Source organism: Hirundo rustica (assembly GCF_015227805.2).
Source record: "Hirundo rustica isolate bHirRus1 chromosome 1 unlocalized genomic scaffold, bHirRus1.pri.v3 SUPER_1_unloc_2, whole genome shotgun sequence".
In the NCBI taxonomy this organism is placed as follows: Eukaryota; Metazoa; Chordata; class Aves; order Passeriformes; family Hirundinidae; genus Hirundo; species Hirundo rustica.
The window spans coordinates 188,402-211,583 of NW_026690165.1; the positions used below are offsets into that span (position 1 = coordinate 188,402).

The window sequence follows — 23,182 nt, forward strand, 5'->3', positions numbered from 1 at the left end:
GCCTCTGTGGCCACTGTGGCTACTATGGCCACCTTGGCCACTGTGACCATTGTGGCCATTGTTGCCACTGTGGACACTTTGGCCCCTAGGACCACTCTGGGCATTGGAAGCACCATGGTCACCACGGCCATTGTGGCCACTGTGACCCATGAGGCCACTGTGGCCACTGTGGTCACCATGGTCACTGAAACTACTGAGGCCACCGTGGCCACTGTGGTTCCACAGTCACCACGGCCACCACAGCCTCTGCAGCCACCACAGTCAGTGTAACAAGGGGTCCAACCTGGGGAAGCCCCACCAAAAGCTGCCCAGGACGGAGCGGCGCAAGGCCAGCAGGACCATGGAGGGCAGGGCTGGAGCTGCCGGGACAGCCCAGGACAGCACGGACAGCAGGGAGCGGGCAGTGCCTGGGGCTGCTTGGGCACTTCCCAAAAGAGGGGCTTGGGGGTGGTGATGTCACAGTGACCTCCTGAAGGTGCTTGGCTGCCTTGCCTGATGCATCCAAAAAATTGCCGCTTGCTTGCCTGGAGCATAAAACGTTCATCAGAAATTTGATCCTTGCTGCCCTGCCATATCGAAAGTTGAACAATTTGCTGCTGGGTCACCTGATGTATCCGCTACAGCTCTCCCTTTTCACTGCAGCCCCTCACAAAGGACCTGGAGGGGTTGCTGGAGGGGCTGGAACATGTCCAGGGAAGGGCCAGAGCTTGGGAAGGGCCTGGAGCACCTGGAATGGCTGAGGGAGCTGGGGGGGGGGGGGGGGGGGGGGGCGCTGCTCAGAACAATTAGAAAAGCATGAATCATCAGTTTGGGGCCAGTTCCGAAGTTCCATATTTGAGGTGATGCAACAGAAGAAACATACGGAGGAAAAAAGAAGGAAAACCATCACAAAGGAAAAGGATGAAAAATTAAATGGAGAAAGGGGGACAGAAGCACCATCACCCATTCATTTATTAAATAAGCTGATGTTTCCCTCAGGAAACTTTTTTCCTTAAACATGGTTTTTTTCCTCTTTTGCCCTCACATCTCCTGAACTCACCGTGGCATTGTGGTTTGGGAATTGCCCACCAGAGGGGAGCAGTGAGCAGGGTTAAACAGTGGCACTGCGCCTGCGCTGCCCCCAGCTGCAGTTCCAGGTGCCACCAGCAGGCGGCAGCACGAGCTATCAGCACTGCCCAGTGCCCACCCTGCCCCATCCCGGCCCCGGGGCTCTGCAATGGTGTGGGATGGAGCGACCTTAAAGCCCGTGCAGTGCCAGCCCTGCCATGGGCAGGGACATCTTCCCCTGGGCCAGGCTGCTCCAGGCCCCCCAACCTGGCCTTGGACACGGCCAGGGACCGGGCAGCTGCAGCTTCTCTGGGCAACCTGTGCCAGGGCCTCACTGCCCTCACAGGGAAGGATTTTTGTAGGGGAGATGGATGGGGATGTCTTTGCAAAAGAACTCAGTGGGTAGGGGTCTTCAGGAGAAATGGTTGTCAATGTCTTCAAAATAGGTCTTGATATCTCTGCAGACATGAAGTGTGCCACAGAACCTCTGTGGTCGGACCAGAAAGTTTGAACTCCTGAACTTTAGGTCAATAGGAGAGATGGGTCCCCACAAAGTCTCTTGCATAACCCCGACAGCCTGAACATCTGAACTTTGCAGGGAAATGAAAGGTTCGAGGGGGATATGGGAGATCACCAGGAGGTAATGTGCAAATGCAGACCAAAAGAAGCTGATTAACATATGAAGCGAGAGTAGGTGGGGATGGTCTTGAATATATATAGACAATGTTGAAACTTTCATCAAGATGTTTGAACTTAAGTGTATTTCAAGAGAGCGCCTGCTCTCTTTGGGGCGCACATCATTGACGGAGCTACTCCGGGTGCCAAGTAAAGCATACCGGCTCCATGACCTATGCTAGTGGAGTCCTTGTTCTCTAAAGGCAAAGGAGTCCTCATCTCAAGGCACAGAGATATCTTCTCACTTCTTCACTGGCAGCGATGGCTTCTCATCTCTATCTCTGTTCAAGCATCTTATGGGATTAATATCACTTTGGCCTCTATTTATTTCCCAAAGTCTTACGCACTATACATTGGCATAAACCCAGCACCTCCCATCCCGCTCTGTATTAAGATGAGGCCATTAGTCCTTCACGCATGCACGATTCTTATCTTGAATTGGGTTGGTGGTCTCGGATTGGGTCAGTGGTCTCGTGCAAGGAAATCAGGAATGTCCCCACCACAATGACCTCTCTACCTTCTCATTACAGGCAGGGCCTCCGTGACCGTCTAGCACACTCCAATATCCCCTGCTCCGTGATTAATCGATAGGAATTCCAGGTGCTGGTCATGGCTCCACTGTTTTCCAACTATTCTTATTTCGGTTCATCTATTCCATTTCTTTCTATAGACAAAACTAGAACAAACTCATAACGGCAGCAATTACCTCCAGCCTAAACATCAGATAGCCTTTAACCTGTCTTTGTTTATCAACTTGGATCTTGATCAATATAAATTGCTTCTAAGCCTTGCCTAAAATTTTAACTCTTTAAAATCATGATTCAGCACAGGCTGGCCAGAGAAGCTGCAGCAGCCCGGTCCCTGGCGGTGTGCAAGGCCAGGTTGGGGGGCCTGGAGCAGCCTGGCCCAGGGGAAGATGTCCCTGCCCATGGCAGGGCTGCCACCGCACGGGCTTTAAGGTCGCTCCATCCCAAACCATTGCAGAGCCCCGGAGCTGGGATGGAGTGTGTTGGGTGCTGCCGCCTGCTGGTGGCACCCGGAACTGCAGCTGGGGGCGGCGCAGTGCCGCTGTTTAACCCTGCTCGCTGCTGCCCTCCGGTGGGCAATTCCCAAACCACAACTTCCAGAATCCCCAAATCCCAGAGTGGGACAGGCTGGAAGGACCCAGAGTGGGCACCTGGCCCAAGCTCCCAGCTCAGGCAGCACCATTCCTGAGCACAGGGTTGGGTCCAGAGCAGCCCAGAACTGGACATTGCACTGGAAAGAGCTGGACATTGCACTTGACAGAGCTGGATACGGCACTGAACAGAACTGGACATTGCACTGGGTGTAACTGGACATGGCACGGGGCAGAGCTGGACAAAGCACTGGGCAGAGCTGGACAAAGCACTGGGCAGAGCTGGACACACCGCTCCTGATGTTCCTCACTATGCAGGACAGAGCTGGGTACAATCACTCCCTGACCTCTCGGCCCCTTCTCCTCCCGATGCCCCCTGGATCCCTCCTGGCCCCAGGCCACACATCCAGCTCCACTGGTCTCCCAACAGCACCCCCAGGTCCTTCCCCAGAGCTGCTCCAGCAGGTCCCCCCCAGCCGGGCATGGCACTGGGGACTGTCAGAATTCTTTAACGGAATTGTTTTGTACAAGTTTTTAATAGACTGGCTTTGCACAATGGCCTTGGTGGCCACAGTGGTAGCAGTGGCTGTGGCAGCCTTGTGGCTCAGGGAGTCTGGGTGATGATGTTGGCCACAGTGGCCACTGTGACATCAGTGACATCAGTGACATCAGTGGCCACAGTGACATAAGTATCATTGGTGTCCTCGTGGCTCACAGGGTCCCGGTGGCCACTGCCAGTGCTGTGGTGGCCAGGACGAGTCTTCCGAGGGGGCAGCGCGCCAAGGGTACGCTTCCACCTGGGGGAAAAAGAGAGGTGTCAGGGGGACCATGGGGGGAGTGAGGGGGTTGGGGAGGGCAATAATGGGGGATAAGGGGTGACAGGAGAGATGAGGGCCACGAGGTGACAGGGTGTCAGGGGGTAAGGGGGTGTGACACGGTCCAGGGAGGTTAGACTGGTCATGATGGGCTTAGGGGTCAGGGGGAATCATGGGGTGACAGGGGGTGACAGGGGTTCAGGGTGTGCCATGGGGGTCCCAGCCCACCCACGTCCAGCACACAGGGCCTGTCCCCACAGCACTGCCTTTGGTAGAGAGGGATGGGTCAGAATGGTGGTGTCCCTGTCCCTGTCCCTGTCCCTGTCCTCCCCTGGCAGGGATGTCCCTGTCCCCTCCCAGATGTGGGGGTCCCAATCCCTATGCCCAGTCCCTGGGGAATTCTTGTCCCCATGCCAGTAATGGCTGTCCCTGTACTTGGTGTCCCCAGCACTGAGTGTCCTTGTCCCCCCACACACAGTGGGTGCCCCTCTCCCTGTCCCTAGCCCCAGTGAGTGTCACTGTGTCCCCTGTGCCTTACTGTGGGTGTCCCCATTCCCCCAGGCTGTCTCCTGTGCTGTCGCCTTACAGCCACTCGCAGTTGTATTTGCTGTAGGTCCCGGTGGAGCGGAGCCGGATCCATGTAGTCTTCCCATCCCAGATGACTTGGGTGACCTCAAAGGTTTCGTATGGTGGGATCAGAACCTCCTGCTTCATTGGATACATGGAGAAAGCCCGGATGTCCACGCCTTGGCATGTGACCACCTGGAATATAGTGTCTGTCCCAAATTTCTGAGCAATCTCTTTACGCGGAAACATTGATGTGAAATGACCAAACCGGACCGCCTGGCCACGCCGCGCTTGGAAATGAGTGCCAGGAACGCCCCAGAACACGTTGCGGCACTGCGGGTTCTGAGCCTGCCTCAGCTTCTGCAGGGCATGGGTCAGCAGGAAATGCAACGTTTTGAAGTGGAAGTTCTTTCGGTATTCCTGGGGGGAGCGCCCAGCCCTGCGCACGGCCTCGTTGAACTGCTGGTGCACGTCCTTGCTCGAGTAAGCCATGACAGCGATGGCCTGGGCTGGGGACGACAGAGGGGACACACGGAAGCCCCGCTTGCGCCACTCAGCCGCAGCCTTCACCCAGAGCCGGGTGAACAGAGGATTCTTCTGGAACTCGGAGAGTCTGAGGGCCGGCAAGGCCGCGGTCATGGCAGGGCCGCAGCCCCGATACTGGTCATCGAAGGACTCCCAGGCCATGTCCAGGGGCACCACATCAATGGCCGCAGCGGCCACGGCCATTGCCAGCAGTGCCAGGGCGTGAGCCAGGGGGGCCATGGAGGGGAGAGGCCACCAGGAGTGGTGTGGGACACTGGGGGACACAGAGGGGACACACTGAGGGGACATAGAGGGCACACTGAGGGGACACTGTGGCACCCGGGGGTACATGGGAAGGGTTCCCCTATGAGGGACTGAGGAGGGGCACTGGGGTCAGCCCAGGGGATGGGGGGACAGCTCTGCCTAGAAGACCCCTAGACACATCCCAGGATGCTGATCCCAAATCCTAGCGTCATTCTTGGACTCCCCAGCGTCCCTCAGACCCCCAGGACCTTGATTCAAATTCTGGGCTCACTCCCTGTGCCCCCAGCAGTGCCCTCCGTGACCCCAGGCCCACAATGCCCTCCCTGGCCCCACTTCTGTGTCCCCCCAGGGTTGTTCCTGTGCCCACCAGCCCCATAATTCCTCTCCCAGTCCCGTGTCCCTTCCCCCAGGTGTCACCCCAGCCCCTCCGCAGTTCCCCAGTCCAAACCCTGGGGTCAATCCCGGACATTCCCAGTGTTCCCTCAGTGCCCCACCCATTCCCAGTCCCATTCCCAGTCCCATGTTTACCCTTCCAGTGTCCCCCCAGTGCTCCCCAGGACCTCAATCCTGCTCCCAGACCCTCTGCAGCCCTCTTGTGATCCCGGACCCCTCAGGAACCTCTTCCAAATTCCTATAGTCAATTCCTCGTCCCAACTCCAATGTCCCCCAAAGCCTTCTCCCAGACCCCAAATTCACTCCCAGGCCTGTGACCCCTTTCACTCAAAGACCCCCAGTGCAAATCCAGGGATCACCCCCTGCCCACACAATGTCTCCTTGGAGCCCCCCATAGCCCGTCTCCGCAATCCCAGTCCCATGAACCCCCCAGGTGTCCCCAGAGTCCCCCCAGCCCCTGATACCGAGATTGGCCGAACTCCCTGACCGAACTGGAGGGATCACAAAGCCGCAGTTCTTTATCAGCTCTCACTCGGAGCAGATCTCTCCTGCTCCTGCAGGCCAGGGGAGGCTTCACCACGGGGTATTTATCCACCAGAGTCATTAATATTCATTGCAGTTGATTTCTTATCTAATACAGAACCAGCAGTTTCTCAGGAATTAATTTGCACAGCTCCGCCTCTTTCTGGAAGTCCTTTTCTGGTACTGGAGGATCATCCAGAGGGGTCCCTGGGGGTTTTCAGGGAGTGCCCAAATATCCCCAATGGAACCTCTCCTGGAACTTTTCCTTTGTGCAAGCGCTGCTCCTTCTGTGATCCAGAACTTGCCAAAACCCCTCACTGGAGTTCCCTTTGTCTCCTGCTCCATGGATTTCAGCCACATTTAACCTGCCTTCGCACACTTTTGCATCCTTCTCCTGCTTTTGCCTGTCAGTCTTTCAGCCCTATCCAGCAACTTCAGGAGAATCCAAAACTTTCTATTCTCCATTTAATTTCTCACCCTCCATGACCCCAACCCCAGGGTCCCATGTGCCCCCCGAGCCCCCCAGCCCCACTCCCCACTGCTCACGCAGTTGCTGTCACACCTCAGACACCACATGGGGTCCCCTATCAGATGACATCCCTGCGGGCACCACGAGCCTGGCCATGATCTCCTGGGGAGTGCCTGCGTGACTTCCCCGGCCTTGTTGGGGCAGCAGGAGAAGTTCTGGAGGCCAAAACAGGGATCCACCGACACCAGGAGAGCCCTGAACCCTTGTTGGTGTGGTGGCTCAGAAAATCCATTTGCCAGCAATCCCCGGCAGTGTTTCCTCTTCCAGGGATCCCTGGAGGTGATGGGTTTGGATTCAAAGAGTTCTTTTTAAAACACAATGGGCACTGTTCTGTACCAGACCTGAGCATTCTGTCCTACGGACACCGAGTGCCTGAGGCCGCAGACCCGTCCCCATCCCATCGATTCCCCAGGGTTTTGCTGGGGCTTTTCTCCTTTACAAACCACAGCATTGGTTGGGGTGGGCCTGACCTGGTTATTGGGCGTTAGCACTCACCCTCTGTCCTGGTTTAGGGACGAATTTGGGAGAAAACCCCTGAATGGGATCCCTCTGGGAAGCAAACCCAAGTGGCCTTTCCCTCCCACAAGTCCGGTAAAAGAACTTCTTGAGAGAAAAGTGGAAAAAACTATTTTACTTAACAAACAAAGTGCATACAAGTATAAAGAATGAATAATATGAAGCAGTAAAACCTCTCATTCTGGAGTAAGATGGCAAATTGAGAAAGTTCTTGCCGTGAGTGGAGCTCGGATCTCTCAGTCTCTCATCAGTCCCAGTCCCTCCGGCGCTGCTGGAAAATGCCGAGGTCCAGGCCCCGGTGGGCCGCAGGTGCAGACCTCAGTGTTCTCCTGGGTTTTCAGTCCAGAGCAGGTTTAAACAGTCCCAAGAAAAAAAAAGGGAAAAAAACCAGTCCAGGGAACTTCTCTGCCCTAGCTAGCTGAAACTAACTAAAAGCAAAGAAATAAATCTCTGTCCTGCAGTCTCTCCAAGCCTCCACCGAACACCCGGTCTGGAGAATGTGTTGGAGTCAGGCAGTTTTCTCAAAACAAACTCAGCACTTCTCCTTGCTCTTAGAGCCAGCTAAAAGGCACAGAGATCAATATCCAGCACAAACAGAGCAGACGATTTGGGATCCAAACATCATAAAGTCACCCTAGGACACCCTCCCAACCTCCCACCCACTTTACTGTGGGCTTTGAGATAAGCAGCCAATTTTCAATCTGTCCAGCTCTATCCTGGGCCCACCTCTGGCAGGGAAATTCCTTTCTCAGGAATTAACAGCAGGATGTTTTGTAGCAGAACCTCTGCGGCAGCTTTATTGCAAGTCAATTTCCCACACGGATTTGGCAATCCCCCAGCTGGTGTCCCCTGGATTGCGGTACGGCCGCTTCTTTGGGACAGCTGGGTGGTGTCATGGAGGGGATCAATATTCCTTGTTGATATTTGATCGGAAATCCCTGTGCTGTCATAATAGACCTCTTTCATTCCCTGTGGCTGCACGGGCATGAGCAATGCTCAAAGTACACGATAAGTGAGCTCCTGTGTTTGCTCTTTCTCCTGCTGCCAGTTCCAGAGCTCTTTGTAACAAAGCCAGCTCGGACAAAAGGCCCCTCCGGTGCTGCTGGAAAATGCCAAAGTCCAGGCCCCGGTGGGCCACAGGTGCAAACACCCCCCCAGTACTCCCCTGGGTCTTTTCAGTCCAGAGCAGGTTTAAACAGTTCCAAGAAAAAAACAGGGGAAAAAAAAGAAAAAAAAAACAGTCCAGTGAACTTCTCTGCCCTAGCTACCTGAAACTAATTAAAAAGAAAAGATCTGTGTCCTCCAGTCTCTCCAAACCTCAGTCAAACAGCCAGCCTGGAGAAAAGTTTGTAGGAATGAGGCAGTTTTCTCAAAACAAACTCCACCCTTCTTCTTGCTCCTCCTTTGCTCCCAGAACCTGTCTTAAAGGCACAGAACTCAATCTCCAGCACAAACAGAACAGAGGATTGGGGATACCAGCATCATAAAGTCACCCTAGGACAATGTGTTTTAAAAAGAACCCTGTGAATCCAAACCCATCACCTCCAGGGATCCCTGGAAGAGGAAACACTGCCGGGGATTGCTGGCAAATGGATTTTCTGGGCCACCACACCAACAAGGGTTCAGGGATCTCCTGGTGTCGGTGGATCCCTGTTTTGGGCTCCAGAACTTCTCCTGCTGCCCCAACAAGGCCGGGGAAGTCACGCAGGCACTCCCCAGGAGATCATGGCCAGGCTCGGGGTGCCCGCAGGGATGTCATCTGATAGGGGACCCCATGTGGTGTCTGAGGTGTGACAGCAACTGCGTGAGCAGTGGGGAGTGGGGCTGGGGGGCTCGGGGGGCACATGGGACGCTGGGGTTGGGGTCATGGAGGGTGAGAAATCAGAGAGAGAATAGAAAGTTTCAGTTCCCCAGAAAGTTCTTCATAGAGCCTAAAAACAAACAGGCAGAAGCATGAAAAGGATGTAAAAGTTTGGACACAGCAGGGCAAATGCGGCTGGAACCCATGGAGAAACAGATAAAGGGAACTCCAATGAAGGTTTTTTGGCAAGTTCTGGATCACAGAAGGAGCTGTGTCTGCAGAGAGCAGAAGTTCAGCAGGAAGTCATTTGGAATGCTGGGGCACTCTATGAAAACCAGACCCAGAGACCCCACTTTGTTTCCTCTCTGAGCCAATAAAAATTATTTCCTAAAAAAGGCAGAGCCATGCAAATTATTTCCGGGAAAAGTGCTGTTTCTGTGTCAAATCGGAGCCCCAACAAAATGAATATTTATTACTCTGGTTGATAAATACCCTGTGGCAAAGCCTCCCCTGGACCCACAGGACCAGCAGAGATCCGCAGTGAGTGCGAGCTGATAAAGAATTGTGGATTGTGATCCCTTCATTTCTGTCAGGGAGCTCACTCCAGCCCATTTCTGTACCAGGGGTGGGGGACACTGGGGACACTTGGGGGGTTATGAGACTGAGGGGTTCATGAGATTGCACTCCTGGGAGCAGGGGGAATCCCAGCACTGGGATTGTGATCATGGGGAGCTCTGGGGGAAAGTGGGGGGGGACACGGGATGGTGGGAGTGGGGTCATGGGAGGCTGGGATACACTGGGGGTTGGGGGTGGTTCCCGGATTTGGGTCAAGGTCGTGGGGCAGCACGGAAGAAATTGGGGACTGGGAGTGGGATTGGTGTGTGGGGATGGGCTGAGGGGAACACTGCGGGTCTCAGGGAGTGACTCCAGGATTTGGGACAAGGTTCGGGTGGGGGGGTTCGGGGAGTTGTAATCATGGGAGTAGGATTGGGATTCTGGAAGGGCCAGGAGGACATGCTACTGTGGGATTGGGGACTCTGGGGGATTGGGGGACATTGGGGAGGCACAAGTAACCCCAGGATTGGGGATCAGGGACCCCGGACATGTCCAGAGGTCTTCTGGCCTGGAGTGCCTCCCTTTCTCCTGGGCTGACCCCACTCCCCTCCCAGTCCCTCCCTGAGGAAACCTCCCTGTGTCACCTCAGTGTCACCTCTGTGTCCCCTCAGTGTGTCCCCTCTGTGTCCCCTCAGTGTCCCACATTCTCCTGGTGGTCTCTCCTCTCCATGGCCCCCCTGGCTCACACCCTGGCACTGCTGGCAATGACCGTGGCCACTGTGGCCATTGATGAGAAGCAGATGGACATGGCCCCAAACTCCTTTGATGACCAGTACCGGGGCTGCGGCCCTGACATGACCACGGTGTTGCCGGCCCTCAACCACTCGGAGTTCCAGAAGAATCCTGTGTTTGCCGAGGCCTGGCTTAAGGCCGTGGCTGAGTGGCAGAGGAAGGGGTCCCCTGTGTCCCCTCTGTCGTCCTCAGCCCAGGCCATCGCTGTCATGGCCTACTCAATGAAGTACGTCTACAGGCCGTTCAATGAGGCCGTGCGCCAGGCCGGGAGCTCCCCCCAGGAGTACAGGGACAACTTCCACTTCAAAACGTTGCATTTCCTTCTGACCCAGGCCCTGGTGAAGCTGAGGGAGGATCAGAATGCGCAGTGTCGCAACGTGTTCCGGGGTGTGCATGACATCTGCTTCATGGCGCGGCGTGGCCAGAGGGTCCGGTTTGGTCATTTCACGTCGACGTCGCTGAGCAGGAAGGTCGCCGAAGACTATGGGACAGACACAGTATTCCAGGTGTACACGTGCCACGGTGTGGACATCCAGGCTTTTTCTTACGATCGAGGTAAGCGTGAGGTGCTGATCCCACCATATGAAACCTTTGAGGTCACCAAAGTCACCCGGAAAGGGGACAAGGCAGAGATCGAGCTCAGCTCCACCGGGACCTACAGCAAATACAACTGCGAGTGGCTGGAAGGTGACAGCACAGGGGACAGCCTGGGGGATGAGGACACCCGCCGTGGCGATGGGGCCACCCATGGTAAGGCACAGGGGACACAGTGACACTCACTGGGGCTGAGGACAATGAGGGGGGCCCCAACTATGTGTGGGGGGACAAGGACACTCAGTGCTGGGGACACCAAGTACAGGCATAGGGACCAATTACTGGCATAGGGACAAGAATTCCCCAGGGACAAGGCATAGGGATGGGGACCCCCACATCTGGGAGAGGACAGGGACACCCCTGCCAGAGGAGGACAGGGACAGGGACAGGGACCGGGAGAGGGAGAGGGATGCCACTGTTCTGACCCATCCTTGTCTGCCAAAGGCAGTGCTGAGGGGACAGGCCCTCTGTACTGGACGTGGGTGGGCTGGGAACCCCATGGCACACCCTGAATTTTTGTCACCCCCTGTCACCCCCATGTCACCCCATGATTCGCCCTGACCCCTGTAACCACTAAGCCCATCATGGGCCCTGTAACCCCTCTGGCCCCTCTCCCCCCCATACCCCCCGACACCCTGTCACCTGTCACCTCATGGCCCCCATCTCTCCTGTCACCCCTAACCCTCCATTATGGCCCTTCCCAACCCCCTCACTCCCCCCATGGTCCCCCTGACACCCCTCTTTTTCCCTCAGGTGGGAGCATCCCCTTGGCCCCCTTCCACCTTGGAGGCCTCGTCCTGGCCACCACAGCACTGGCAGTGGCCACCGGGACCCTCTGAGCCACGAGGCCACCAACGTCACTGCTGTCACTGTGGCCACTGTGGCCAACATCATCACCAAGACTCCTTGAGCCACAAGGCTGCCACAGCCACTGCTACCACTGTGGCCACCAAGGCCATTGTGCAAAGCCAGTCTATTAAAAGTTTGTACAAAACAATTCCAATAAAGAATTCTTACAGAACCCAGTGCCATGCCTGGCTGAGGGGGACCTGCTGGAGCAGCTCTGGAGAACGACCTGGGGGTGCTGGTGGGTGACCAGTGGAGCTGGATGTGTGTCCTTGGGCCGGGAGGGATCCAGGGGGCATCAGGAGGAGAAGGGGCTGAGAGGTCAGGGAGTGATCGTGCCCAGCTCTGTCCTGCAGGGTGAGGAACATTGGGAGTGCCATGTCCAGCTCTGTTCAATACGGTGTCCAGCTCTGTCAAGTGCAATGTCCAGCTCTTTTCAGTGCCATGTCCAGCTCTGCCCAGTGCAATGTCCAGCTCTGTCAAGTGCAATGTCCAGCTCTGCCCAGTGCAATGTCCAGCTCTGGGCTGCTCTGGACCCAACCCTGTGCTCAGGAATGGTGCTGCCTGAGCTGGGAGCTTGGCCCAGGTGCCCACTCTGGGTCCTTCCAGCCTGTCCCACTCTGGGACCTGGGGATTCTGGGAGTTGTAGTTCAGGATTTGCCCACCGGAGGGCAGCAGTGAGCAGGGTTAAACAGCGGCACTGGGCCGCCCCCCCCAGCTGCAGTTCTGGGTGCCGCCAGCAGGCGGCAGCACCCAACACACCCCATCCCAGCTCCGGGGCTCTGCAATGGTGTGGGATGGAGCGACCTTAAAGCCCGTGTGGTGCCAGCCCTGCCATGGGCAGGGACATCTTCCCCTGGGCCAGGCTGCTCCAGGCCCCCCAACCTGGCCTTGGACACGGACAGGGACCGGGCAGCTGCAGCTTCTCTGGTCAACCTGTGCCAGGACCTCAGTGCCCTCACAGGGGAGGATTCCTCTCATTATCCCATCTCAGTCTCTCAGTGGCTTCCTTTGGATTGGCTCCAGCAGCTCCACATCCTCTCTGTGCTGAGGCCCAGAGCTGGCAGAGGGATCCGAGTGGGAATGTCTCATGCTGGGAAGGGCTCAGCGCTTGCCCCACTGCCATCCCAGAACCAACAGCCCACACGGAGCACACCAAGGGCTCCAGTGGCTCGCTCTCTTTCTCCAAAGAGGAAACACTCCTGCCCGACGGCAGAGCAGCAAAGCTTTCAGCTGACCGGCAAGGCGCGGTGTTCTGAGCCCTCGGCAGCCAAGATGGCTCCCTTGTGGCAGGCGTCATTTCCAGTTCTGGATGTGCAGGAACTGGAAGAGGCCGGATCAGAAGAGCGGGCCCTGTTCTAGGGAGGGACTTCCCGATGAACGGGGAGGATCCTGATGGAAGCGTGCAACTCCTCACAGTGAAGGGACCTGACGCAAAGGTGGGAAACAAGGACGGCGGGAATGAACTCAAAATGGCAGTTCCCCCCTTCCATTTGGCGTTGGGGACGATGAAGCCAGAAAGCCCCATAAATATGACTGCTTAGATTCTGAGAATGTGAAACCTATAAGTGAGATAGAATTGAAAGCAAGTTTTGATGTTTGGATGTCCTAGCTACTGGATGTCTGGGAAAACAGTTTGGTGGACAGCTGAAGGTCACCTGCAGCTAGACCCAGAGGTCAGATGGGATGTTCTGTCTCACCCCAATGTATGGTCCATCCCACACCTGTAACCCTCCCCTGAAGTATCAGGTCTCTGTAACCCCATTGGCCCAAGTCTTGTTCCAGCCCACCTTGAAGCCCCCTTATCAGAGGGCTGCGAGGGTGGGTTGGTCTCTTTGGTCTCTTTGGTCTCTTTGCTCTCTCTCGTTCCCCTCTCCCTCTCTGCCTGGCACCCTTCCCCAAGGACTTTCCTCTCTTGGAATTTCCTCTCCCTACCTCTCCCTTCCCCCACTCCCTAGGCCTTGTCACGAGTTGCGCCTGGCAACTCAAAGCAAGGCCTCCCTCACATCCTTTACAATAAACCTCATCTTCTAAAACCCAGCTTCAGAGATCTCTTGTCTACATTCATCCACACCGTCCTGGAGTCTGCAGCAAAGCAGTATCTACAGTTTGGGATATTTAAAAGGGCCCCATAAAGTTAAAAAAAGAGGGGGTAAAATTTTTATTAATAAACTAAACTTCCCATATGAAATGATTCCACCTTTAAATTTACAACTTTCCCAACCCACATGTTCACGTCTCCTTTCAGCCTGGGAGATCGCACTCCCCACAGCTGTCCATGATGGAAAGGGATCACCCACCCACAAGACACTAAAATGTAAAACAAAACAAAACTGCCTGGATCCCGGACAGCTTCCCTGCCAACTTCAACTCAGGAGCTCTGGCGGGTCCAAGCTGTCCAGAAGGTGTCTTGTGGAGTCGTCAGCACAGAGTCGGTCCTCGATCCCCTTGGAGAGTGTCGGCTCTGCCGTCAGCAAGAAGCTTATTAAAACTTAAATTCCACTTCACAATTCCCTCCAGTGCCGTGTCCAGTTCTGCCCAGTGCCGTGTCCAGCTCTGGACAGTGCCGTGTCCGGCTCTGTGCAGTGCTGTGTCCAGCTCTGGGCTCCTCAGGACAGGAGGGCCGGGGAGGTCCTGGAGCAGGTCCAGCAGAGGCTCTGAGGATGATGAAGGGACTGGAGCATCTCTCTCACCAGGTAAGGCTGCAGGGACTGGGGCTCTTCAGCCTCAAGAGGAGACACAGCTGACCAGGGACCTCATCCCTGTGTATATGATGCCTTAGGATTTTGCTTTTATCTTTTTCAGATCCTGCACTGCTTTAGTGTGGAATTGTAAAACGCCATCGCCTGTCAGCTTCTGTTCTCCCGTTTAGACAAAACAATTCCTCTCTAGGCCTGAAACTCAAGGACACCTCACTGTGCCAGGCCCGGAAAATTAGAAATAAAAGTGAATTGAGGTGTTAACAAACCTGGGGGGAATATGACTTCATTACCTGAAGCTGTAATTGGAGGCTTCACCCCTGATGTATAAACAGACCAAACCGATAACTGAGTGAAAAACTCGTGGCCATCGTTCATCTTGGGTGCAGCCTCTCGGAGGCTTCTGCCTGCCCGAGGTGTGTCTACTGGCGGCTTTGAACAAATCCCCGCTTTTATTCTGGTAATTGTGCCTGGCCTCTGTTCCAGCTAGCCACTCCAAGGCATCCTAGAAACAGACAAATAGACTGCACCTTCCCGCTGCCTCAGCCAGTGGGGAAAGGAAGAGGGGAATGTGCAGCCGGGAGTTTGGGATAAAAGGAGGCTGCGTCCTCTGAAACCTCGAGAGAGAAAGCCCACGGGGGAATGTCTGTGGAAACTCTGTCCCTGTATTTGAATAAAGTTTCAAGGCTGTTTTGTGGACACTTGGCTTTCCACAGCTTGGCTTTTCCCCACATGCTGAAAGTGCTGGGTAGGTCTTAAAGAGTGACTTAAAGAATGATAAAAGGATATAAAAGTATTTACACAGGATGATAAATGCAGCTGGAACGAGTGGAGAAAGAGATAAAATGAGCTCCAGGGTGGTTTTTGACAAGTGCTGTAACTGAAAGAGCAGCACCTATCGAAAGTGAAAGTTTGAGTTGAGGTCGCCTGAGATATTTTGGCTCTCAGCAGAAATGACCCCTCAGATCCCTCTTTAGGAAGTCTCCAGGATGACAAGAGGATTTCCGGAGAGAGAGACGGAGCCATGCAAATTATTTATGGAGAAAGTGCCGGGTGTGTGGCAGCGAAGAAGCCCATTTGAACGACGGTGTAGAGTTAGGACGGATTGATTCCGTGTGGCAAAGCCCCCTCGACCTGCAGGAGCAGGAGAGATCCGCAGTGAGTGCGAGCTGGTAAAGAATTGCAGCTTTGTGATCCCTGCAGTTCTGTCAGGGAGTTGGGCCAATCTGGGTATCAGGGGCTGGGGGGACACTGGGGACACTTGGGGTGGGGGACAGGAGAAAATGGCATCAGGGCTGGGGCCATGGGGGGCACTGGGGGGGACCCTGGGGTGAATGTGAGGTGGGATTGCAGTCCTGGGGGAAGGTGGGGGGCACTAGGGAGATGGGAGTGGGGCTCACGGGGCTCTGGGGGGGAGCAGGGGGGGCTGGCAGTGTGACTGGGGCCATGGGAGGGCTGGGGGACACTGCAGGGGGCAGGGGGTGATCCCTGGAATTGGGTTGGGGGCCTGGGGTCTATCATTTCCAACAGCCCCAAAGGGGACACGGGACTGGGAGATGGATTGGGGTCTGAGGGTGGGCTGTGGGGGACACTGGGGGGTCAGGGAGTGACCACAGGGTTAAGGTCCTGAAGGGGCCTGAGGGGACACTGAGGAAATGACACAAGATTGTGGGTGTGGGACTGGGGTTCCAGAGGAGGCTGGAGGACACTGGGGTATCCAGGAGTGACCCCAGGATTGGGGATCAGGGATCCCAGACATGTCCAGGGCTCTTCTGGCCATGGCTGCCTCCCCTCTCCTCGCACTGACTGCACTGTCCCACCTCAGCCCGCATGGAGGGACCTTCCCTGTGTCCCCGGGTGTCCCTCCATGTCCCTCAGTGCTCCCCCATGTCCCCTCAGAGTCCCCTCAGTGTCCTGCCCCCATCAGTGTCCCCCTGTGTCCCCCAGTGTCCCACACTGCTCCTGGCAGCCTCTCCCCTCTCTGGACCCGCTGGCTCGCACCCCGGCACTGCTGGCCATGACCGTGGCCACCGTGACCACCACGGTGGTGGCCCTGGACATGGCCCTGGACTCCTTCGATGACCAGTACCGGGGCTGCCGACACGCCATGACCCAGCTGCTGCCGGCCCTCGAGCACTCGGAGTTCCAGAAGAATCCTCAGTTGGCCCGGCTCTGGGTGGAGGCCGCGGAGCGGTGGCAGAGGCGGGGACCCCCCGTGACCCCTCTGTCCCCAGCGCAGGCCATCGCCCTCATGACCTACACCACCAAGGACGTGTCCAAGGAGTTCAACGCGGCCGTGCGCGTGGCCGGGCGCTCCCGCCGGGAATACCGCCACAACTTCCACTTCAAGGCGCTGCATTTCCTGCTGACCGACGCCCTGGCCACGCTGAGGGACGCTCGGGGCCCGCGCTGTCACCACGTGTTCCGGGGGGTGCGCGGGCTCCGGTTCCAGGCGCGGCCCGGCGACACCGTCCGCTTCGGCCGATTCACGTCGACGTCGCTGCGGAAAGAGATTGCTCAGCAATTTGGGACGGACACGGTGTTCCAGGTGCAGACGTGTCACGGCGTGGACATCCGGGAGTTCTCCTCCTCTCCCGGCGAGGAGGAGGTGCTGATCCCGCCCTTCGAGACCTTCAGGATCACCGGGGTCAGCCAGGAAGGGGACAGGGCACAGATCCAGCTCCGCTCCACCGGGACCTTCAGCAAATACAGCTGCGAGTGGCTGCGACGTGACATCACGGGGACAACCTGGGGGACAGGGACACCCACTGTGGGTATGGGGACAGCCATGAGAGGGCACAGGGGACAATGACATCCACAGGGAATGGGGACAGGGACAGGGACAGGGACAGGGACAGGGACAGGGACAGGGACAGGGACAGGGGCACCCACTGTGGGTATGGGGACAGCCATGAGAGGGCACAGGGGACAATGACACCCACAGGGGATGGGGACAGGGACAGGGACAGGGACAGGGACAGGGACAGGGACAGGGACAGGGACAGGGACAGGGGCACCCACTGTGGGTATGGGGACAGCCATGAGAGGGCACAGGGGACAATGACACCCACAGGGGATGGGGACATGGACCGGGACACCCGTGACAGGTCACAAGGATGGGGACTCACACACCCATGAGGGGACAGGGACATACCGGCCAGGGGAGGTCAGGGACAAGGACGGGGACCCCCCTGTGCTGACCCTGTCCCTTCCCTCTGCCCACCAGCACTGTGGGGACTGGCCCTGAGAGCTCAACGTGGGTGGGCCAGGACCACCCTGACCTCCTGAACCCCTGGCACCCCCCTGACGCCCCTCATGGCACCCCCTGACTCTCCCGGAGTCCTGGCACCCCGAAAGACCACCATGACCCCCTGAAACCCCTTGGTTCCTTGCATCTCCCCAGAGCCCCCTGACACCCGATCATCCCTACAGCCCCCGTGGCCCCTCTGACCCCCAATCCCCTCCTGCACCCCCCGGACACCGGTCACCCCTGACCCTCCCCCTGCCCATGGCCCCCATCTCTCCTGTCACTCCTAACCCCATGTTGTGGCCCCCTGCCACCCCCTCACTGCCCCCACGGCCCTCCTGACCCCCCTGATCCCCACCCCCCGTGGTCCTCTGTCCCACCTGAACCCCCCTCATGGCCCCCCCTGGACCCCTGGAACCCCGGACCCCTCCCTGACCCCCCTCAACCCCCTCACAAACATGGAACCCCTCACCTCCTTCTTTTTCCCCCCCAGCTGGGAGCATCCCCAGGGCCCCCTCCCACCCCAGGGGGCTCCTCCTGGCCACCACAGCCCTGGCAGTGGCCACCAGGATCATCAGAGCCACGGGGCAACCAAGGTCACCATGGTCTCCACCATCACCGAGGCCACCAGGACCCCCAGAGAAATGAGGCCACCAAGGCTACCGAGGCCACCGCTGCCATTATGATGACAGTGTCCACTACGGCCACCGTGAGGCCACTGTTGCCACCACTGTGGCTATGGTCACTGTGGCTACTCTGGCCATTCTGGCCACCACGGTCACTATAACCACCAGGGCCACCGTGGTCACCAAGACCCCTGGAGTGACAAGGCCACCGCAGCCACGGTGACCGCTGTGGCCACCAAGGCCACTGTGCAAAGCCATTCCATTAAAAATTCTCTCAAAACAATTCCAATAAAGAATTCTGGCAAAGCCAACCAAAAGGAGCAGTTCTTTAGCAGGGCTGGATGTCACTCCCCACACCAACACTCGTGGGAACGTCTCTTTCTCTCAACCTCGCGCAGGATCCTCGGGGAGCGTCCCCTTGCCGAGGGAGGGAGCTCTCACACATTCCATTCCAAGCAGGAATATGGGAGAGGAATCATCTGGGGTTGGTGATTTGGGCTGGTTTTAGCCCAGTTTAGCACCAGTGCCCTGCCTGGCTTGGGGGGACCTGCGGGAGCAGCTCTGGAGAAGGACCTGGGGGTGCAGGTGGGTGACCAGTGGAGCTGGATGTGTGTCCTGGGGCCAGGAGGGATCCAGGGGTCATCGGGAAGAGCGAGGACTGGAGGTCAGGGAGTGACCATGCCCCTCTGTCTAGTTCTGTGAGGCACATCGGGAATGGTGTGTCCAGTTCTGCCCAGTGCCCTGTCCATCTCTGCCCAGTGCTGTGTCCATCTCAGTCCAGTGCTGTGTCCATCTCTGCCCAGTGCCGTGTCCATCTCTGCCCAGTGCTGTGTCCATCTCTATCCAGTGCCATGTCCAGTCCTGCCCTGTGCAGTGTCCAGCTCTGCCCAGTTCAAAGTCCAGCTCTGCCCAGTGCAATGTCCAGTTACACCCAGTGCCATGCCCAGTTCTGCCCAGTGCTGTGTCCATCTCTGTCCAGTGCCATGTCCATCTCAGTCCAGTGCTGTGTCCATCTCAGTCCAGCGCTGTGTCCATCTCTGTCCAGTGCAATGTCCATCTCTGTCCAGTGCAATGTCCAGCTCTGTCCAGTGCCATGCCCAGCTCTGCCCAGTGCTGTGTCCATCTCTGGTCTCCTCAGGACAGCAAAGACCTGGATCTCTGGAGCTCCTGGAGGGCAGCACGGATGATGCCAGGGCTGCAGCATTTCTTTCACCGGGTGACAAACGACAGAGAGAACGGAAATTTTCCCTTCCCCTGAAGGCGCTGCACAGGGCCTGAAGACGAACGGGCAGACGTGATAAAAGGATGTGGAGGTTTGCGCACAGGATGATAAACGTGGCTGGAACCCGTGGAGGAACAGATAGAGGGAATTCCAGTGGGGTTTTGGCAAGTTCCCTGACAGGAACCGACAGCACCTGTGGAATAAAGCATTCTAGGAAAAGTCCCTTTGATATCGAAGTGTTTGGTGAAAACGACCCCCAGAGACCCCATTTTTACCACTCCCCAGTGCCATAAAAGGACTTCCAGGGGGAGGCGGGGCCATGCAAATTATTTCCGGGAAAAGTGCTGTCTCTGTCTTAGATAAGGGACTCGTTTTAATGAAAATGTGTAATTCCAGTGGATTAGCGCTCCGTGGTGCAGTCCCCCCGAGGCGCAGGACCGGGAGAGATCCGCTGTGAGCTGATAAAGAATTGCGGCTTTGTGATCCCTCCAGTTCTGTCAGGGAGTTCACTCCGGCCCGTTTCGGTACCAGGGGCTGGGGGACACTGGGGACATTGGGGGGTTCATGGGACTGTGGGGTTGGGGTCCGGGGGGACACTGGGGGTGTCACCGGACTGGGATTGGGGTCCTGGGATGGGCCGGGGGCAGCGATGGGGGGCACAGAGCTGTGGGAGTGGCAGTGGGGTACTGGGGGGCACTGGGGGAGGCTGGGGGGCACATGGGATGGGATCGGGGTCCTGGGGGGACAGCGGGGATCTCATGGGACTGGGAGTGGGGTTGGGGCATGGGAGGGGGACAAGGGGGACACTGGGGGACCCCAGGCCTTGGGTCAGGGTCCTGGGGGCAGGGGGTCAGCGGGAGGAGTAGAAGGGACTGGGAGAGGGATTGGGGTAAAGGAAGCACTGGGAAACACTGGGGAGGGGGGGACACGGAACTACGGGAGTGGGATTGGGGTGGCGGGGGACACTGGGGTTGCTGGGGGCGAGTCAGGAAGTGACCCCAACATTTGGGATCTGGTCCCAGGACATGTCCAGGGGTCTCCTGGCTGGGGCTGTCCCCCCTCCCTGGGCTGACCCCACTCTCCCTCCCCAGCCCCTCACCAAGGAAGCCTCCCCATGTCCCTCAGTGTCCCCTGTGTCCCCTCAGTGTCCCCTCAGCATTCCCTGGTGTCCCCCAATGCCTTCCCTGTGTCACACACAGTGTCCCCTGTGTCCTCTCTGTGTCCCCCAGTGTCCCACACTGCTCCCGGTGGCCTCTCTTCTCCATGGCCCCCCTGGCTCACACCCTGGCACTGCTGGCAATGGCCATGGCCACTGCAGCCATCATAGAGTTGCCCCTGGACATGGCCCCGAACTCCTTCGATGACCAGTACCTGAAATGTACGGATTCCATGCCCAAGAAATTCCGGGAACTCCAGTTCTCTGACTTCTGTGAGAATAAAATGTTTGCCAAGAACTGGACGAAGGCCAAGGCCGACTGGGCAGCGGCGGGTTCTGTTTCACACTCTCTTACCCAAGACCAGGCCATCGCCCTCTGGGCCTACACCATGAAGGAGTTGGGCTTGTACCAGCAGTTCAATGTGGCCGTGCGTGCGGCTGGAAGCAGCAAATGGAAGTACCGGAACGAATTCCACTTCAAATCGCTGCATTTCCTGCTGACCCAGGCCCTCCAGAAGCTGAGATGCCCAAACCAGTGTTATGATGTGCACCGGGGGGTGGGCGACATCAAGTTCTCAGTGAATAAAAACGACAAAGTCCACTTTGGTCAGTTTGCGTCATCGTCAACGAGCGAAAATGTGGCCAAGGGTTTTGGACAGGGCACTCTATTCAAAGTGCACACGTGCCACGGCGTGGACATCCACGAATTCTCCAAGTATCCAGAGGAGGAGGAGGTGCTGATCCCACCCTTCGAGATCTTCAATGTCACTGATGTCAACGAGGAAGGGAACACGGTGGTCATTGAGCTTCAATCCTTCGGGAACGGCAGCAGATACGACTGCGAGTGGCTGAAAGGTGACTTCATGGGGACAACCTGGAGGGGTCGGGGACACTGAGTGAGGGTTAGGGACAAGGACACACGGTGCTGGGGACAAACATGGGCAGGAGGGGACTGTGGGTGGGAGACAGGACAGCCATTGCTGGGCACAGGGGATGGGGACACCCAGTGCCAGGTGAGGGGAACAGGGACATCCAGTGCTGGGGACACCCACTGGGGTTGGGGGGACTTGGCCACCCATGGCTGGGTAGAGGGGACAGGGACCTCGTTCTGGCCCCTCTGTCCCCCACACACTCTGGGCTCCTCCCTCACCCCTGTCCCTCCCTCCATTGTCCCCCTGACCTCCCTCTTTGTGTCCCCAGGTGGGAGCCTCCCCAGGAACTGCCCCCACCTCGGGGTGCTTCTCCTGGCCACCGTGGCCATGGCAGTGGTCACTGGAACCCTCTGAACCACGAGGCCACCAAGGTCGCTGTGGTTTTGGAGGCCACTGTGGCCACCATGCCCACAAATGCCACCAGGACCTGCAGAGAAAAGAGGACACCAAGGCTACCGAGGCCTCAGTGGCCACTATGGCCACCTTGGCCACTGTGACCATTGTGGCCATTGTTGCCACTGTGGCCACTTTGGCCCCTAGGACCACTCTGGGCATTGGAAGCACCATGGTCACCACGGCCATTGTGGCCACTGTGACCCATGAGGCCACTGTGACCCATGAGGCCACTGTGGCCACTGTGGTCACCATGGGCACTGTAACTACTGAGGCCACTATGGCCACAGTGGTTCCACTGTGACCAGGGTCACCATGGCCACCATGGTCACTGTAACAACTGAGGCCATTGTAGCCACCGTGGTTCTAATGTGACCATGGTCACCATGGACATTTTGGCATCTGTGACCCATGAGGCCACTGTGGCCACTGTGGTCACAATGGTCACTGTAACTACTGAGGCCCCTGTGGTTCCAAAGTGATCACAGTCACCACGGCCACCACAGCCTCTGCAGCCACCACGGTCACTGTAACAAGGGGTCCATCCAGGGGAAGCCCCCCGAGAGCTGCCCAGGATGGAGCAGTGCCAGGCCAGCAGGACCATCGAGGGCAGGGCTGGAGCTGCCGGGACAGCCCAGGACAGCACGGACAGCAGGGACCGGGCAGTGCCTGGGGCTGCTTGGGCACTTCCCAATAGAGGGGCTTGGGGCTGGTGATGTCACAGTGACCTCCTGAAGGTGCTTGGCTGCCTTGCCTGGTGCATCCAAAAAATTGCTCGTTGCTCACCCAGAGTGGGAAAAAATTGCTGCTTGCTTGCCTGGTGCATAAAATGTTCATCAGATATTTGATCCTTGCTCACCTGCCATATCGAAAGTTGAACAACTTGCTGCTGGGTCACCTGATGTATCCACTATAGCTCTTTTAACACATCTTCTGCGGGTGCCTCATTTCTTACAAGAAAGCACTTCCTGGTGTGTTCAATAGCGGTGACTTAAAGCTTTTTGTTTCAAACCTCCATCTTCAGAGAGGCAAAGGAGAAATGTTCCTCTCTTTTTCCTCTGCACTCCCTTTTCACTGCAGCTCCTCACAAAGGACCTGGAGGGGTTGCTGGAGGGGTTGGAACATGCCCAGGGAAGGGCCGGACCTTGGGAAGGGCCTGGAACACCTGGAGTGGCTGAGGGAGCTGGGGCGGTGTTGCTCAGAACAATTAGAAAACCATGAATGGTCAGTTTGGGGCCAGTTGCAAAGTTCCTCATTTGAGGCAATGCAACAGAAGAAACATTGGGAGGAAAAGAAAGAAAAACCATCAGTAAAGAAAAGGATGAGAAATGAAATAGTGCAAGGGAGAC

At 57.1% G+C, this 23,182-nt stretch overlaps 4 protein-coding genes across 4 annotated transcripts; 3 read left to right on the forward strand and 1 right to left on the reverse strand.

Moving 5' to 3' along the window:
* Positions 1–4,236: 4,236 nt before the first annotated feature.
* LOC120766067 (NAD(P)(+)--arginine ADP-ribosyltransferase 2-like) lies at positions 4,237–5,018 on the reverse strand. Its single transcript, XM_040091437.2, has one exon. It carries the CDS (start codon positions 4,984–4,986, stop codon positions 4,237–4,239), a length of 750 nt encoding a protein of 249 aa, XP_039947371.1. The 5' UTR covers positions 4,987–5,018.
* Positions 5,019–9,944: 4,926 nt separating this feature from the next.
* On the forward strand, positions 9,945–11,689 carry LOC120766069 (erythroblast NAD(P)(+)--arginine ADP-ribosyltransferase-like). Its single transcript, XM_058424254.1, has 2 exons — positions 9,945–10,805; positions 11,466–11,689. The coding sequence occupies exons 1-2, from the start codon at positions 10,055–10,057 to the stop codon at positions 11,549–11,551; spliced, it is 837 nt and encodes a 278-aa protein (XP_058280237.1). The 5' UTR covers positions 9,945–10,054; the 3' UTR covers positions 11,552–11,689.
* A 4,585-nt stretch (positions 11,690–16,274) lies between these two features.
* Positions 16,275–18,353, forward strand: LOC120766057 (erythroblast NAD(P)(+)--arginine ADP-ribosyltransferase-like). The gene is made up of 3 exons (XM_058424251.1): positions 16,275–16,986; positions 17,998–18,100; positions 18,197–18,353. The coding sequence occupies exons 1-3, from the start codon at positions 16,275–16,277 to the stop codon at positions 18,351–18,353; spliced, it is 972 nt and encodes a 323-aa protein (XP_058280234.1).
* Positions 18,354–19,751: 1,398 nt separating this feature from the next.
* On the forward strand, positions 19,752–21,794 carry LOC120766065 (NAD(P)(+)--arginine ADP-ribosyltransferase 2-like). Its single transcript, XM_040091435.1, has 3 exons — positions 19,752–19,876; positions 20,582–21,363; positions 21,709–21,794. The coding sequence occupies exons 2-3, from the start codon at positions 20,616–20,618 to the stop codon at positions 21,792–21,794; spliced, it is 834 nt and encodes a 277-aa protein (XP_039947369.1). The 5' UTR covers positions 19,752–19,876; positions 20,582–20,615.
* Positions 21,795–23,182: the final 1,388 nt, after the last annotated feature.

Bases quoted from the DNA above. Each gene is read 5' to 3' on its own strand.
- LOC120766057 (XM_058424251.1), top strand. From the start codon at position 16,275: ATGACCGTGGCCACCGTGACCACCACGGTGGTGGCCCTGGACATGGCC. The intron at 16,987-17,997 runs GTGACATCACGG...TTTCCCCCCCAG, and splicing joins CAGCTGCGAGTGGCTGCGAC to CTGGGAGCATCCCCAGGGCC. The intron at 18,101-18,196 runs GTCACCATGGTC...TTATGATGACAG, and splicing joins AGAGCCACGGGGCAACCAAG to TGTCCACTACGGCCACCGTG.
- LOC120766067 (XM_040091437.2), bottom strand. From the start codon at position 4,986: ATGGCCCCCCTGGCTCACGCCCTGGCACTGCTGGCAATGGCCGTGGCC.
- LOC120766069 (XM_058424254.1), top strand. From the start codon at position 10,055: ATGGCCCCCCTGGCTCACACCCTGGCACTGCTGGCAATGACCGTGGCC. The intron at 10,806-11,465 runs GTGACAGCACAG...TTTTTCCCTCAG, and splicing joins CAACTGCGAGTGGCTGGAAG to GTGGGAGCATCCCCTTGGCC.
- LOC120766065 (XM_040091435.1), top strand. From the start codon at position 20,616: ATGGCCCCCCTGGCTCACACCCTGGCACTGCTGGCAATGGCCATGGCC. The intron at 21,364-21,708 runs GTGACTTCATGG...TTGTGTCCCCAG, and splicing joins CGACTGCGAGTGGCTGAAAG to GTGGGAGCCTCCCCAGGAAC.